Source organism: Pristiophorus japonicus, chromosome 12, assembly GCF_044704955.1.
Source record: "Pristiophorus japonicus isolate sPriJap1 chromosome 12, sPriJap1.hap1, whole genome shotgun sequence".
Lineage (NCBI taxonomy): Eukaryota > Metazoa > Chordata > Chondrichthyes > Pristiophoridae > Pristiophorus > Pristiophorus japonicus.
Genome location: NC_091988.1, coordinates 30,796,776 through 30,814,665, shown reverse-complemented (window position 1 = coordinate 30,814,665; position 17,890 = coordinate 30,796,776). Strand labels below are relative to the sequence as shown.

At 41.4% G+C, this 17,890-nt stretch overlaps 1 protein-coding gene across 6 annotated transcripts in view; it reads left to right on the top strand.

Annotated features, from left to right (window-relative positions):
- Positions 1-17,890, top strand: part of slmapa (sarcolemma associated protein a) — a 242,193-nt gene that overhangs the window by 146,319 nt on the left and 77,984 nt on the right. For all 6 annotated transcript variants that reach the window (XM_070895262.1, XM_070895261.1, XM_070895266.1 and 3 more), the window contains 2 exons: positions 5,961-6,017; positions 11,720-11,794. In XM_070895262.1, the coding sequence (XP_070751363.1) occupies positions 5,961-6,017; positions 11,720-11,794 (132 nt within the window). The remainder of the gene's footprint in view (positions 1-5,960; positions 6,018-11,719; positions 11,795-17,890) is intronic.

Here is a 17,890-nt window from a genome sequence, read left to right as displayed (position 1 = left end):
AACCTGTATGCATGCAACAGATAAATTGGGAGTATGAAGCCTGACTCATTGTGAACATAAGGTCATCAGCTACATGAAGCAAATTCAATCAATGTGTGCAGGATCTGAGAGACTTAAAGTAAATAACTTGAAATTACGCAAAATCAGGGATTCAAATGGCTCTTAAATGAGAACAGGGTTCAGATTCCAATTAACTCTTCCTGAATGAGCGCAAGTTTTGATTTTTCAGGTCTTTTTATCAACTCCGATGCCGAAGATATTTTTGACTGTGTTTCCTGACACACGAGAATCATGGTAGTCATATGAATCTTTAGCAAATTAGGTAATGAGCCTGGAAAAGCAATATTAGAGCTACAGCAAAGTAGCTGGGATATTTTAACACTTTGAGGTGAAGGCTTGTCCTGACACCAGAAAAACATTTCCTATTTATTGTAAATTTTGAAAGTAAATATTTTCTGGATTCCAACATGAATTTACATCAACATAAATAGAGGTAATCAAAGGAGTAACCATCATTTCTGTGAGCTTCCCTTTTCAAGAGCCAAGCCATCAATGGACTTGAGGCATTTCTGGTTGTAACAACTCTAAGAGAAAATTATGAATCTAGCAATGCTTAGAATCTTACTGGTTCCCTGACTTTTTGAAACAATCACAACTAATGTGTCTTCCTATTGGATCTATAAATAATCCCATGGATAAAAAGGAGAGGGAATACATACAGGAACATTCATTCCCTGGAAATTGCTGGCCTGTCATGGGTGACCACATGACTGACTTTAAGCTTCTAAAATAAAAAGTTTGTTGCCTTTTTTGTTCTGGAAGATTTGTGTGAAATTTGTCTTGGGGTAAGCTCACCTGCAGAGGATCCTAATGGCCCGGATTTTGCAGGGTCGATTACTTCATATGCTCGCCCTCAATGGCCCCACAAGTGTCTGCATGCACAAAAACCCGGAACTTGTGATCTGTTAAGTTTCTCCTTGACAAATCGACAGCATGCAACCCAAAAACACTTTCGCTGGTGCAGAGTTTGCCCACGAAAGCCGTAGGGCCTGCTTTTACCAGCGTAAGGGTTAAAATAAATGTTAATTTTTTAAAAAATGTAATTATTAAAACAGACAAACATTGAAAATTAGTTTACATAAATTTTGGGCCGAATTAAAATGTTTTATTATTTTTTATTTAAATGCTTCATCAAAGGAATTTTTAATTAATTTTGAACATGGTATTTATTTTTATTAGAATGGTGTTAATTATTTATTTATTTGGGCACTTCTCATAAGCTTATGGGGATTCCATTCATAAATAGAATCCCCTTGAGTTTGAGGAATCCCCCTTTCTAATTGGTTGGCCTGGCCTACGTGATCCCAAGGATGCTTCTGAACCACTTGGTATCCGTGGGCCTTTACGCAGGCGAACGCCTGCAGGCCCAGGACTCGAAGCTCCAGAGTCACTCGGTACAACCGCATTTTTTGGGAGCTGGAGGCGTACTCTGGAGGTATAAATTTCGGCCCATGGTGTTTTGAGACGGAGTTCCTATGTATGAGGGTGAAAGCCATCAGCTATGATGTTGTTGCATTCTTGCAGACATTGAATAAAGAATTGAAGAATGTTGCAGCACAGAATTGGGCCATTTGGCTCATCAATCCAATGCTAGTGATTTTCTCCAATCCCACTCTCCTGCTTGTTCCCCAAACATGTGACTATTATTTTACAAACAACTGTCTAATTCTCTTTTAAAGAATTTATGGGATATCCTTCAATATCATTTTGTGGCATTGAATTGCATATTCTAATCACCATCTGTGTAAATAAATTTGTGCTAACTGCCCTTTTAATTCTTCTTGCAGTTACCTTAAATTTATGCCCTGTTACCATCTCACCAGTGAAAACAATCTCTCTACTTTCATAATCTTGAAGGCTTTTATTGGGTCACCCCTTTAACTTCTCAACTCTAGTGGAAAAAATCCCTAACTTTCTGGGGGTCTCTTCATAACTTTCACCCCTTTAGCCCATGTAACATTCGAAACAAGACTTCTTTTTTAGATCTGTCCTATAATGGGGTGCCCAAAATATACACACTTCCCCAGTTGCTTCCTAAAGTCTAGTACAAGTTGAACATTACCTCTTGCATTTGTTTTAATGCCTCTTGATATGAAACCAAAGATTAACTTTAACTTTATTTATTTTATGACGGTACCTACTTGTGCTGCTACCTCTTAATGATCTGCATCTACACACCAGGATCCCTCTGTACCTGTCACTTAAAATCTTACAGTGCATTTACTTCCCCGTCGTCTTGTTTCCAAAATATATTACTTAAATGTATTTTTTTTACATTGAACTGCACCTGTCATCTATCTGTCCATGCTGCTTGCTGTTCTTTCGTTTTCATAACCCTTGTCACAATTTGCCATTCTCCACAATTTGATTTCAACAAATGTTGATATGGTTCGCTCAATTGCTAAGTCCAGGATACTTATTTATATAGTAAATTAGAATGGTTTCATCACACTCGAGCCCACTGGCTGCATGAGCTACAGAATCATAGCGGCAGCACACCAAGGTTACTTCAACAGCACTCCCTCCCTGCAATTTCTACCACTGAGAAGATTGAGCAGTAATATTATGGGAACACAGTCACCTCCAAGTCACACACCATTCTAATTTGGACATATGATCATCACTATTCTTTCATCATCACCGAGTCAAGATTCTCAAGTTCTATTGTGGGGGCACCATTACCTGTGCTTTGTGATGTGATGGGACCTTTTACGTCCACCTGAGAGAGCAGATGAGGCCTTGGTGTAACATCTCATCTGAAAGACGGCACCTCTGACAGTGGAGCATTCCCTCAGTACTGCACTGGAGTGCCAGCCTAGATTTTGGACTCCAGTCTCTGGAGTGAGAGGAACCCACAATCTTCTGACACTGAGGTGAGAGTAGTACTGAGCCACGGCCAACATGTAATGATGAAGAAAGTTCTCCTGTACACACTTTAGGAATTCTTCACCCTCCTTGCTCTTTACTCTTTTTTTTTTTGCCTGAATGCCTGGCAGTAAAATTTTAAACTTCTTGAGTTAAATTATTCAAAACCCTAAAATCAATCTGATTTTGTGTTGTGTTGAAGGTGATTGACCATAGATGAACCTGTAATTTTCTCAATTCTCATTCAGGCTGGATGCTTCATCTCAAAAACAAAAAAAACACTTGATGGTGCTTACAAGATGTTTATTTGGCTGAACTGTGAAAAGTTTCCACAAAAGGAGAAGAATAATCCTTTGCCTTGCACTCGGAGATTGGTACTTATTTGCTCCAGTGACTGGCATTAGGAGCCATGCTGATCTCTTTGCAGCTCAAATTATTTTCTTTTAAATGGGATCTTTAAAAGTTTTGTCTGATGAGCAGAAAGGTTTAAAATTTATAGCCTGGTATCTACAGAATAAACTATTGTGAGCTCAAGACTGCACCGTAATTCAAAGGCCTTTGTGTTGCATTGCTGCAATACTTCTACATTATTACAGAATTTACATATGTAAGTGAGTTGACCTTGACAGACATACGTACTGGTCTGACGGGAACGTCAATCTATGCTTCTTGTTGATCGATGAACTCAGTAGATTTTGTGTATTGTAGGACGCCCTGTCCATGCATCTCTTTCAGGGTCCAGTTGTCTTGGGGGAGTAGCACAGAGACCTCCTGATTTGATGAACAATTTGTCATATCTAATCAGAACATGGGTTATTGCAAATGAGTTGGTAATAAAAAATAAAAAAAATAGGACCTGTTGTGTGATATGCAGAGTTTCATTTGTTTCTCCTGGTATATGTTAAGAATTGGTCCAGCTTTTCCACACCAGTTTTGTTGAAATCTACATTAGAGTTGAGGAAATCCAAAACATTAGGGAGCGAGATGCTCAAGTTCCATGAAATGAGGCATTTGCCAAAACTAGTCTGCCTGGTGGTAGTTGGAGATGGGCCAATAAAGCTTTTACCCTTTTTTCTCTTCAGAGGATCTCTCACATGTTTCCATGTTTGACTGGATACCATAAATATTCAAATGACCTGTTCAGTGCCACTGTGGGTGTTAAGATGCATTGAATAAAATAAATGTTGAGACTGTGCTCTGCTTATCTCCAGAAAAAAAGTGAAGCTGCTGCTAAGCGGCATATAAATTGAGCTGGAACTGTTATATGGGATGTAGGAGCCATAATTGCTGCGGGCAGTGATTCAAAACCTTTCTTTTCAGAAAAATACGTTTTTCTGTTTTTAACTGCTGAATTGAGCTCCTCTAGCGCTGTGGTTAATTGTTGGTGAAAAGTGATGAATGCACGACCTGGTGAAATCCCATAGCATGCCTTTTATCTCACTGTCTGTCAAAGCCAAGAACATACTAACCAATGCCACCCACAATTTATTATTGGTCATCTATCTATTAATAGATGTTTCTGATCTTCATGCACAAAACTCTGACCTGGAGTGCCCGTGATCATGTTTCCATTTGCAGTGTGGAGGATCAAGTAATACCATTCTTCTTAAATAATTTTTCAGCTTTATCAAATTAAGTCTCTCATATTTTAGAACCGGCTTTGACCTATTGGGACAAGCAGCCAAGGACACCAGTGGTTATATATTAAAAAGGGTAGAATATAGAATTGTTTACTGCTGTGGATTCAATGCTAGAGCAATGGCCCCTCTACTCTGGTACAACTGTGATAGAATATCAATTTCAGTCAGGGTGCTAACCAATGTCTTCATGTCTGTATTAAACTACCAATTCTGAAGAAGAGAGAACTTGAAACAATGAATTAATTGAACCAAAGTCCATGCAACAGAAAATTAGCTTTTCCCTCTTAAGACATCAGTAGATCAGTACTAATAAGGGGAGAAGAATATTTGAGGGGAGTTTGAGATACATTGTGAAACAGAGGAAATTAAGTTTATTCATAGCTTATCATGCTGCTTTTTCTGCCAATTTTCTCCTTTTTTTTCCCCATCCCTTGAAAGACATGACTTCAAAACCCGACCCTGTCTTCATTAACAATATTCGCAGGTTCACATCCAACAAGTTCCACGTTTAATTCTGGATTTGTTCTGCGTTAGCTAATCTCAGCCATTGTGATAGGTAGTGATGCTGCAGTTAGCCTCCAATCCCTGGGTTAGGTAGCGGAAAACTGGTCAGGGTTTCCTCTCCTGAAAACGGCAGGAATCGGTTGGGATGTCGGGAGCCAGAAGAGACAATGAAGTCTTTATTAAAGAGATTAATATCCTGTAGATTCCCTCACTTGGATTCTATTTATTAAAGGAAAAAGTGAACAAAGAATTGAAGTTATTTAATAACTATGTGTTACAATTTTAATTTACTATAGTATAAAATGTACTTGCATTGTCAAAAAAAATGGACCTGACAATTCTTCTGTGCTTCTCATCTAAAAGAATGCACTGTTAAGATTGAATTTAACTAAAAGTATTCCAGAAGACATTGTAACTTCCTCTACAGAATAGAAACATGTCTACTGCAACAATATATCGGACAAAGATTAAAGTAGAGGGGATAATTGATATTTGTTGGGGGCCAGGTTACTGCAGCTGTGTTTTCTTTTGTGCATTACTAGTTTTCAACTGTTGTATTTTTGACAATTTTAATCTTGTGTTTAATTATCCATCCACATTCGAAATGCGGAGAAGGAAAACATTAATACATGTTTGTTAAAGGACTTAAATTTGTTTTTATTCTTGTGCAAACCAAATGGATAAGGAATAGAAACAAGCGAACTGCGTGAGAGCCATGTTTGATCTGTATTACATTTCAAAAGACTGCATGAAACACTGAAAATACCATGCCAAGGACCTGTTCTGGTTAATGGCCAAGCAGCTTTTTTAAAACGGGCTAATTTATTTATGGTGAAAAAGTTCACTCAAAATATTTTGACTTAATATTATGAAACTTTTTTTGAATTGCAGACAAGTTGAAAGCCCCACTGGACTCGACTCAGAACAATAGGATTTCAAACTTGGAAGGTAAATGGCATATTTGTTAGCACAATCAAAGAAGCAGATCACCCAGTGAGGCCCAGTCTCACCTAGAATTATCACAGAAATTAGAGATTACTAGGTTGGGTTGGCCTGGCATTGGCCAACATGTCAGCAGTGTGCAAGTGATACTTGATGGCACTATTGCTGATTCCTACTAACCCAGCAGTATGTGGCTGAGTTAGTTATTCTGCTTTTCTGGGTGACCATCCACATTAACAGGTAGATGTCATTGTCAAAGCTGTACTGAAGCAGTTTGGCTAGGGGAGTGGCAAGCTCTGGGCACAGGTCATCTGCACCTTCGCTGGGTTGTTGTCACAGCCCGTACCCTTTACTGTGCTCAGTGCACTGAACCACTTCCAGTGCCATGTGGAATGAACCGAATAAGCTGGACACAAGTGCCTGTGATAGTCAGGACCTCTGGATGAAGGCAAGCAGGATTCTACATTCGGCACTTCTGGCTGAAGATGCTTGCATGATGGTGATCTAAGAATGTAGGCCATGAGGAAGTGTTGGCTCTGTGTTGTCTGAGCTGTGGGGAGTGTTCGTGTTATGCATTGTCTGAACTGTGGGGAATGTTAGTGCTTTGCATTGTGTGAACTGTGGGGAGTGTTGGCACTGTACATTGTCTGAACTCTGAGGGGTTATGTCTGTAGGGCCACTATACATTGGTAACTAGCTGTGTTGTCAAGCAGAGCAATGCCTTCCTCCAGCCTCCCTGCCACTGACTGGATCAAATTGCACATTCCAGTTAGAATGCTGGGTGACTGGTGAACAATTACACCTCTCACTTCCCTGCATTGTCTGTACACTAGATGACTCAATGTTGCCCATGCAAGCATCTTAAAAATAAATAAATAAATAAAGCATTTAAATTCTCATCTTGCCTCGATCCCTGAATTTGGTGCACTTTCAAAACCCCAACTGTCTAGCCTTTGGTCCTCCATTCACCACAAATTTCTGCAGCTACCGATCTGCTCAACCACACCCTCGCCTCCTTTGGCGCCCTAGTCCCCATTAAAACCATTTTCCTCTCTCTCACCCTGGCTGTTCCCCCTTGTACAATGCTCATTCCCGCCCTCAAGTCCAAGGGGCGCAGACTTGAACGGATATGTCAGGCAACTGATTTAACCATTCAACGCCAGATCTGGCTATGCCACATAAAGCACAATCGGGCCCTGCTCTTGTCTGCCAAAACTGCTCACTATTCCAGGATAATCCTGGAATGCAAATATAACCCCCTGCTTCTTTTCTCTTATGCAAACCATCTTCTTAAAAGCCTCTTCCCTGTCGCTGCCACCCTCGCCTCCAACAAGTGCAAGGAGTTCAAGGATTCCTTTGTTACTAAAATTGAGACCATCTGTTCAACTGCCTCTCGCTTACCTCCCTTTCCCTTCCCCACTGGGCCAAACTTCTTCTAAGGTTGCCCCCTGCTCTAGCCCTGAATGTGCCTCTTTATCTAGTTTCTCTCCTATCTCTCCCATCATACCCTCTACGAGTTCTTCTTGTCCATGAAACCTGGCTCCCATGTTGGCTGATATTGTTGTGGCTGTTTTCTCTGCTCAAATGCTGTTTCCCTTTCCTTCAAATTTTGTCAGTACCCCCTCAAAGAAAAAAGCCTTGACCTTGCCATTCATGCAAACTACCGCCCCATCTTCAACCACCCTTTCTTCTCCAAAGTCCTTGAACGTGCTGTCGCTTCCGAAGTCTGTGCCCATCTTTCCCGGAGCTACATGTTTGAATTCCTTCAATCAGGTTTCCAGCCCTGCAACAGTACCGAAATGCCCCTTATCAAAGTCACAACATACATCCTATATGACTGACAAAGTAAACTGTCTCTCCTCGTCCTTCTCAACCTGTCTACAGCCTTTGACACGTTGACCACACCATCTTCCTCAAGCCCCTCCACCGTCATCACGCTGGATGGGACTGCATTCGCCTGGTTTCATTTTCATCTATCTCTCCATAGCCAGAGAATCAGCTGCAATGGCTTCTTTTCCCGCTCCAGCAGTTATCTCTGGTGTCCACCAGGACCTATCCTTGGCCCGCTCCTATTTCTTATGTAGATGCTGCCAGTTGGTGACATCATCCGAAAACACTGTCAGTTTCCACATGTAGGCTGACGAGACCCAGCTCTACCTTACCACTACCTCTCTCGACCCCTACATGGTCTCTAAATTGTCAGACTGCTTGTCCGACTGGATGAGGAGAAATGTTCTGTAACTAAATATTGGGAAGACAAAACCATTGTCTTTGTTGCCTGCCACAACCTCCATTCCGTAGCCATCGGCACCATGCCTCCCTGGCAACTGTCTGAGGCTGAACCAGACCATTCGAAACCTTGGTGTCCTATTTGACAGAGATGAACTTACGACCACATATCTGTGCCATCACTAAGACCGCCTATTTCCACTTCCGTAACTTCACCTCTGCCTTAGCTCCCCTGCTGCCGAAACTCTCATCCATGTCTTTGTCGCCTCCAGACTTGACTATTCCAGCGCACTTCTGGCCGGCCTCCCACATTCTACCCTCTGTAAACTTAATGTTATCCAAAACTCTGCTACCTGTGTACCAAGTCCCGTTCACCATCATCCCTGTGTCTGCTCTCTCAGGTAGACATAAAAGATCCCATGGCATTATTTTGAAGAGTAGCAGGGGCGTTCTCACTGATGTACTGGCCAATATTTATCCCTCAATCAACATTACTAAAACAGATTATCTGGTCATTATCACGTTGCTGTGTGAAAATTGGCTGCAGCGTTTCCTACATTACAACAGTGACAATACTTCAAAAAGTGCTTTGGGATGTCTGATGGTTGTGAAAGGCGCTGCATAAATACAGATCTTTCTCTCCTTTCTTTCTGTGCTCCCCGACCTACATTGGCTCGTTATTAAGCAACACCAATTCTCATCCTTGTTTTCAAATCCCGCCATTGCCTTGCCCTTCCCTTTCTCTGTAATCTCCTCCAGCCCTACAACCCCCGAGATCTCTGAGCTCCTCCAGTTCTGGCCTGTTGAGCATCCTTGATTTTAATCGCTCTACCATTGGCAGCTGTGCCTTCAGCTGCCAAGGACCTAAGCTCTGCAATTCCCTCCCGAAACCCCTCCGCCTCTTTCCTCCTTTAAGGCACTTCTTAACACCTGCCCTAATATCACCTTTTTTGGCTAGGTGCCATATTTTAACATTCCTGTGAAGTGCCTTGGATCGTTTTACTATATTAAAGGCACTATATAAATGTAAGTTGTTGTAAGAACATAGGAGCAGGAGTAGGCCTTACGACCCCTTGAGCCCTGCTCCTCAATTCAACAAGATCATGCCTGATCTTTTACTTCAACTCCACTTTTCCACCCTATCCCCATATGCCTTGATTCCCTTAGTGTCCAAAAGTCTATCGATCTCAGGCTTGCATGTACTCAATGACTGAGCATTCACATCCCTCTGGGCTAGAGAATTCCAAAGATTCACAACCTTCCGAGTGAAGAAATTTCTCCACATATCAGTCCTAAATGGCCAAACCTTTATCCTGAGACAATGACCCCTAGTTTTAGACATTCCAGCTGGGGGAAGCAGCCTCTCTGCATCTACCCTGTCAAGCCCTAAACTCCAGAGAATATAGGCCCATTCTACTCAATGACAACCCTCTCATCCCAGGAATCAATCCAGTGAATCTTTGTTGCATCCCCTCTGAGGCAAGTATAACCTTTCTTAGATAAGGAGACCAATACTGTACACTGTAGTCAAGGTGTAGTATCACCAAAGCCCTATATTGTTGAAGCAAGACTTAGGTACTCTTATACTCCAACCGCCTTGCAATAAAGGCGAACATACCATTTGCTTTCCTAATTGCCAACTGTACCTGCATGTTAACTTTCTGTGCTTCATGCACAAGGATCCCCAGATCCCTCCGACTACCAGCATTTACTTGTGTCTTTCTTTTGTAATAAATGTGATGACATTTAAAATAAGACGGTGTGTGCCTTTATAGTAGTCATGGAAAAAGGTCATTTGCAAAAATAAGGTGGAGAGCAAAATAAAGGAGTTAATGGAGCAGGAGGGAATGCCCATTGGCGAGTGACAATAGATGACCCTTCACAGTGTGCTGCTAGCAGAGAAAAAAAAATCATAGATATATATGTGTCTGTTTGAGCTTTATTCTCTGTGCTGCTACCTTGTTTTCAACCCTCAGGACACCACACCCTATTTGCACACAGCGCACATGCAAAAGGTACTGCAGGGTATGCATATGCCATACCATGACTTAGGTTTGTCTTACTATGTTAAAGGTGCTATATAAATACAAGTTGTTGTTGTTGTTGTATCTAGCCACCATAATTTACCCAATGGTTGGGTAAGGCCAAAACTGCTTCACTGGTTTTACGAGCCAGCTGAGACACAATCTGTTGCAGACCAGTAAACATGATCAATTCTGACAGCAGCCTGTGTTCCTTACCTCCTTGCGTGCCTGTGAAAACCACCTGTTCCCATGGATTACAGAGATAGCAGTGCTAGCTTGTTTATTCTATAATGCTTATTGCATATTGGGAGTTCCTGTATTTGAAAAAGAAGCCGACTTGCATTTATATAGCGCCTTTCACGACATCCCAAAATGCTTTACAGCAAATGAGGTACTTTTTTGAAGTGTTGTCACTTTGTAATGTAGGAAATGATGGATGGTTACTGTTTGGCTTGTTTTGGCTTTTTTTAAATAATTGATTTGCCTATGTTTGTAAGGAAACATGTTTTTACTTTTCATCTCCGTGGAAGGATCATTTTTATTGCGTTTGCTCAAACAACTGGGAATATTGGTTCTTGGCTCCATGTGTGAATAAGCTATAAAACTTGAATCAGGCACTTAATCTTTTTTGCATTGCTGTGGAAGGAATGACACCAAATATGGCTGTGCAATAGAAAACCCCAGAAGGCTTCTTAAGAAACAGTTGTAAAAATACTCTTTAGATTCAGGAGTGAGCATGCGTAGTCACAAGTATTTTCAAAGAACAGCTATCCTTCTATTCTTAAATAGTTATCAATTCACAGCTGTTCAGCATAGCATTACACCGCCTCTGAAATTCTCCACATGAAACATCACTTCCAGTTTTAAGTGAGGGAAAAGAAGTTTCCAGCTGAATCGCTGGTTAATATGTAGTTTTGTGTTGTGCTTTTTCAATCTAAAAATATTTTAATAACATTGAAGAAGTAAGACTATTTGAGTAAAATGAAAAGTTTTTAATTAAAGCCAAAATTAAAATATTCTATTTGAAATGACTGTATAAATTATGTACACCGTGCTACATGATTTAATGACTACTGTCTTTGGCATGCAATAACAAGAAAGGTGGAAATGCATGTTAGTATTGAGCTGAATATCCCTATCAAAATTTTAAATTCTTTTTCATGTAATCCACTATTAATATTTTAGAACTGATCTCTTCAGTTCAGTGACTCATTCCTTTTCAAGACTGCATTCCCGCAAGACTGTATAAATCTCTCAATCCCACAGTTAGGTGGAAAAGAATGAGGCTGATGTTATTAGGAAAATGGTTTTGTTTGAAACAGTCTCATTCTTTGACCTCTGTCCACCCCCAAGCAGTTTTCAGAAGTGCCACTTGCAATAAGTTGGACTTGCTTTGCAGAAAAAACTTTCCATTTAACACATTGTTGTACTTTTCTGCACTCTCTAAATTTGTAGGTGTGTTTGAATCTCATCTAGAAAATAGCCAAACCACAGAAGAGGACTTAAAGAATGATTCGGAAAGATTTAAAGGTATGTTGAGGAGGAAGGAAGGAAGAGATGAATTGCTATTTTCAAATTCCTAGTTTTAGCTCTTGACCAAAAAAGGAATGCTCAAGAAACCGATAAACTCAATGTATTGTGGGCTGATTTTTGTCACAATTTAATCAACTTTTTAGGAGAAAAACATTTCCTGAATAACTTCCCGTTGCTATTTTAAGAGCATGTTGAAACAATGACGAATGGTATTGAAAGTAAGCCTTAATAAGGCAAGATCTGGTGTGCATGTTGATGAGGCAGAAGGTTTACAAAAATAATTCCATACTTCTGTATCTACTGTATGTGTTCCATATTTCATGTATTTAATGGAAATGAAGGAAACATGATTATTTTTATAACTACATCTAGCATTCATAAAATATTACATCAGAGGAACCATTTAAAAATAAAACAAGCAATATTTGATAAGTATACCCGACTGAATTAAATTAAAGGAACAATGTCTGATACAGTATGTGACATTAGAGTTTGAATGGATTATAGCACATGGTTAAATATTCAAAGAGAATTTCATGTGCTAATGCCTCCTGTGACAACCTTATTACTAAATGTCTTTGTGTCATCTGCAGAAATTATGTGGGTGGGGCCAATGGAGTAGCAATTATCATGCTATGTGTAGTGGTTCATGGTGGTAATCACTTTACAGATATTAACTACTGCACTGTTCGAGGCACCAATTTTTACAATTCTAATTTGCAGCTGTCAAAAAGTTTAGTTTCTGCAATATTGCCCCTTCTCTCCAAGGCAGTGACTCATGATCGATGTCGTTCCCTAGATGACTGCTCTCTCAAGAACCAAGTGGCCATTCTTTGTGTACAAGCCTAGACAGTCAATGTCGGAAGGCTACTCAATTTGATGAAAATGCCAAGCCTGCTTCTATCCTCAGCTGACATTCACACATGAGCACTTTCTAGTCTGAATCACTTAATAGCAATAAGGAGCAATAATCACTGGTGATTTGCAGTTTCACCTCCAAAAGTAGAGATCAATTGTAGCGCTGAGACTGATATAACTTTGCACATATTATGGATTAAATCTGTGACCAGCACAGTCTGTGCTATATCTTCCCATTGAATCATTGGAGACACTTTAAAATTTAATCAGACCGTGAAGCCTGTTGCAGGACAGCAGCTGACTGTTGCTACATGAACAAGAAGTTAATTACTTGCCTTTTCTTTGGTTAGTTCCCTTGGGAGTTGTCATTTGATAAGCTTCCAGGGTTAAGATTGTAAATCAGTGTAATTTAATAATACTACCTTATGCCCTGAGAATTGCAGGGTATACTGTTGTATGCAATCTTATGTACAATATAATATCGGGACTACTGCTTTGTTGCAATTAAGTTAATTGCACCTTGTTAGAGTACCACAGGTGTGTTTGTGATCTTTCTGGACATTCTTTGACAATGTGCATATTTGCTTGGTATCTGCAAATCCTAGCTTAACTCTCCAAAGTTTGTTTAACTATCTAGTTAATTTTGTCTTTTTTTATATAAACTCCCAAAATATAGCAGAATATGGCAGGGAAGAAGTTTCATTAATAGAGCGCCTTTCACAACCTCAGGACATCCCAAAGTGCTTTACAGCCAATGAAGCACTCTCTTGAAGTGTAGGCACTGCTGCAGTGCAGGCAATGTGCTGTCCATTTTTGTATACAAGGGACCACAAACAACAATGAGATTGTGACCAGATATTGATTGAGGGATCAGTATTTGACAGGACATCAGGGAGAATTCCCCTGCTCCTCTTCAAGATAGTGCGATGGAATCTTTAACATCCACCTGAGAGGGCAGACAGAGCCTCGGTTTAATGTCTCATCCAAAAGATACCACTTCAGACAGCGCAGCACACCCTCAGTACAGCACTGAAATGTCAGCCTGGGTTATGTGCTAAAGTCTCTGAAGTGGGCCTTGAACCCAAAACCTTATGTCTCAGAGATGAGATGGTACGAGGTAGGATGTAGCAGCTGCAGTAGCGAGGAGTTTAATGTTTTGGGGGTTTGGGAGCAGGATTGTTGGATATGAGAACATTAGAAGGTGCCAGTGTGTGCAAAAACCAAGACGGGTTTCGGGATGTGGGAAGTACTGAGAGTCTGTTAGGAATGAGAAAGGGTTGTTTGGATGTGACAGTGGTGCAAGAGTAGATTTGGGAAATGTCAGGGATGGGAGAACATTCAGATGCTGGATTGCACAAAAGTGCTGATGAAAGACATCGATGCTTGGCATAAGGGACTCCAGTTGTGGGTAATGAGGAGAGCTTTCTTAAAAAAGATTTCTCTGGAATGACATGGCAAACCTGTATTGGTGTCAGCCTTGGCTCAACGGTAGCATTCTCACCTCTGAATAAGAAGGTAGTGAGTTGAAGGCCCATTCCAGAGACTTGAGCACATAATTCAGCTTGACACTTCAGTGCAGCACTGAGCGAGTGCCGCACTGTCCGAGGTCCCGTCTGCCCCCTCAGATGGACGTAAAAGATCCTATGGCACTATTCAAAGAAGAGCAAGGGAGTTCTCCCAGGATCCTGGCCGATATTTATACCCCAACCAACATATGGGTAGAGCTGCAGAATACCAAAGGACAAAAAACGTTAGTGGGAGTTGTGTACAGACCTCCAAACAGTAGTAGTGATGTTGGGGAGGGCATCAAACATGAAATTAGAGGTGCGTGCAATAAAGGTGCAGCAGTTATAATGGGTGACTTTAATATGCACATAGATTGGGTTAACCAAACTGGAAGCAATACGGTAGAGGAGGATTTCCTGGAGTGCATAAGGGATGGTTTTTTAGACCAATATGTCGAGGAACCAACTAGGGGGGAGGCCATCTTAGACTGGGTGTTGTGTAATGAGAGAGGATTAATTAGCAATCTCGTTGTGCGAGGCCCCTTGGGGAAGAGTGACCATAATATGGTGGAATTCTGCATTAGGATGGAGAATGAAACAGTTAATTCAGAGACCATGGTCCAGAACTTAAAGAAGGGTAACTTTGAAGGTATGAGGCGTGAATTGGCTAGGATAGATTGGCGAATGATACTGAAGGGGTTGACTGTGGATGGGCAATGGCAGACATTTAGAGACCGCATGGATGAACTACAACAATTGTACATTCCTGTCTGTCGTAAAAATAAAAAAGGGAAGGTGGCTCAACCGTGGCTATCAAGGGAAATCAGGGATAGCATTAAAGCCAAGGAAGTGGCATACAAATTGGCCAGAAATAGCAGAGAACCCGGGGACTGGGAGAAATTTAGAACTCAGCAGAGGAGGACAAAGGGTTTGATTAGGGCAGGGAAAATGGAGTACGAGAAGAAGCTTGCAGGGAACATTAAGACGGATTGCAAAAGTTTCTATAGATATGTAAAGAGAAAAAGGTTAGTAAAGACAAACGTAGGTCCCCTGCAGTCAGAATCAGGGGAAGTCATAACGGGGAACAAAGAAATGGCGGACCAATTGAACAAGTACTTTGGTTCGGTATTCACTGAGGAGGACACAAACAACCTTCCGGATATAAAAGGGGTCGGAGGGTCTAGTCAGGAGGAGAAACTGAGGGAAATCCTTATTAGTCGGGAAATTGTGTTGGGGAAATTGATGGGATTGAAGGCCGATAAATCCCCAGGGCCTGATGGACTGCATCCCAGAGTACTTAAGGAGGTGGCCTTGGAAATAGTGGATGCATTGACAGTCATTTTCCAACATTCCATTGACTCTGGATCAGTTCCTATGGAGTTGAGGGTAGCCAATGTAACCCCACTTTTTAAAAAAGGAGGGAGAGAGAAAACAGGGAATTACAGACCGGTCAGCCTGACATCGGTAGTGGGTAAAATGATGGAATCAATTATTAAGGATGTCATTGCAGTGCATTTGGAAAGAGGTAATATGATAGGTCCAAGTCAGCATGGATTTGTGAAAGGGAAATCATGCTTGACAAATCTTCTGGAATTTTTTGAGGATGTTTCCAGTAGAGTGGACAAGGGAGAACCAGTTGATGTGGTATATTTGGACTTTCAGAAGGCTTTCGACAAGGTCCCACACAAGAGATTAATGTGCAAAGTTAAAGCACATGGGATTGGGGGTAGTGTGCTGACATGGATTGAGAACTGGTTGTCAGACAGGAAGCAAAGAGTAGGAGTAAATGGGTACTTTTCAGAATGGCAGGCAGTGACTAGTGGGGTACCGCAAGGTTCTGTGCTGGGGCCCCAGCTGTTTACACTGTACATTAATGATTTAGACGAGGGGATTAAATGTAGTATCTCCAAATTTGCGGATGACACTAAGTTGGGTGGCAGTGTGAGCTGCGAGGAGGATTCTATGAGGCTGCAGAGCGACTTGGATAGGTTAGGTGAGTGGGCAAATGCATGGCAGATGAAGTATAATGTGGATAAATGTGAGGTTATCCACTTTGGTGGTAAAAACAGAGAGACAGACTATTATCTGAATGGTGACAGATTAGGAAAAGGGCAGGTGCAAAGAGACCTGGGTGTCATGGTACATCAGTCATTGAAGGTTGGCATGCAGGTACAGCAGGCGGTTAAGAAAGCAAATGGCATGTTGGCCTTCATAGCGAGGGGATTTGAGTACAAGGGCAGGGAGGTGTTGCTACAATTGTACAGGGCCTTGGTGAGGCCACACCTGGAGTATTGTGTACAGTTTTGGTCTCCTAACCTGAGGAAGGACATTCTTTCTATTGAGGGAGTGCAGCGAAGGTTCACCAGACTGATTCCCGGGATGGCGGGACTGACCTATCAAGAAAGACTGGATCAACTGGGCTTGTATTCACTGGAGTTCAGAAGAATGAGAGGGGACCTCATAGAAACGTTTAAAATTCTGACGGGTTTCGACAGGTTAGATGCAGGAAGAATGTTCCCAATGTTGGGGAAGTCCAGAACCAGGGGACACAGTCTAAGGATAAGGGGGAAGCCATTTAGGACCGAGATGAGGAGGAATTTCTTCACCCAGAGAGTGGTGAACCTGTGGAATTCTCTACCACAGAAAGTTGTTGAGGCCAATTCACTAAATATATTCAAAAAGGAGTTAGATGAAGTCCTTACTACTAGGGGAATCAAGGGGTATGGTGAGAAAGCAGGAATGGGGTACTGAAGTTGCATGTTCAGCCATGAACTCATTGAATGGCGGTGCAGGCTAGAAGGGCCGAATGGCCTACGCCTGCACCTATTTTCTATGTTTCTATGTTTCTAACATCACACAAACAGATTATCTGGTCATTATCTCATTGCTGTTTGTGGGACCTTCCTATGCTCAAATTAGCTGCCACATGTCCCAACATTACAACAGTGACTACACTTCAAAAGTATTTCAGTGGCTGTGAAATGCTTTGGGATGTCCTGAGGTTGTTAAAAGCGCTATATAAATGCTCGTTCGTCCTTTTGTATGACTTTAAATACAGCTGAATATTTATTTTAAATTACATGTTTCTGCGTGTCACTAAGGAAACCCTTTTAACTAATTCTCATGCGTTCAGACCTTGAGCTGGTCTCTTGCTCATTGATGGCAGTAATCCAGTTGTGACGTTGGAGGTTTGTTATAAAGGTTTTCTTAGCAAAGACCTCAGAAAAACTGTGTGTAAAATAAAAATGAAGCTGTCGATAAAATGTAAATTTTCCCAAGTAACCTTTGACCCTCCGAGTGTCCTCAATGCTAAGGGGATGTGGGGGAGGGAGGCAGGCAACAGTGGCCAGGGATGGGGATACCGATCATGGTGGAGGGGGAGCAGGTAGCTTTGGGTCTCTGGCTTGATTTTAAGACCACCAACACAGGTGGTACCCAAAGCCCTTAACACTTGCCTAAATTGTCTTGTGACACTGGCTGTAGTACTGCCCAACCTCTCTCCAGATATAGCTGAGAGGTCTCAAAAGTTACTAAGCAGTTGCGTCCACCTATCCTGAAACCAGCCATGGAGAGGTTAGTAAATGGATCGGCAAGTTTAATTGGGACAGGAGTGTGTCGCAGGATGCAAGTGTTACCTGATGGGAAGTGCATTAGCAAACAAGACTTCGAATACAATCAATCTATTTATTAAAACAGTAGTTCCATAAGCGACTTCTAAAAGTATCTATCA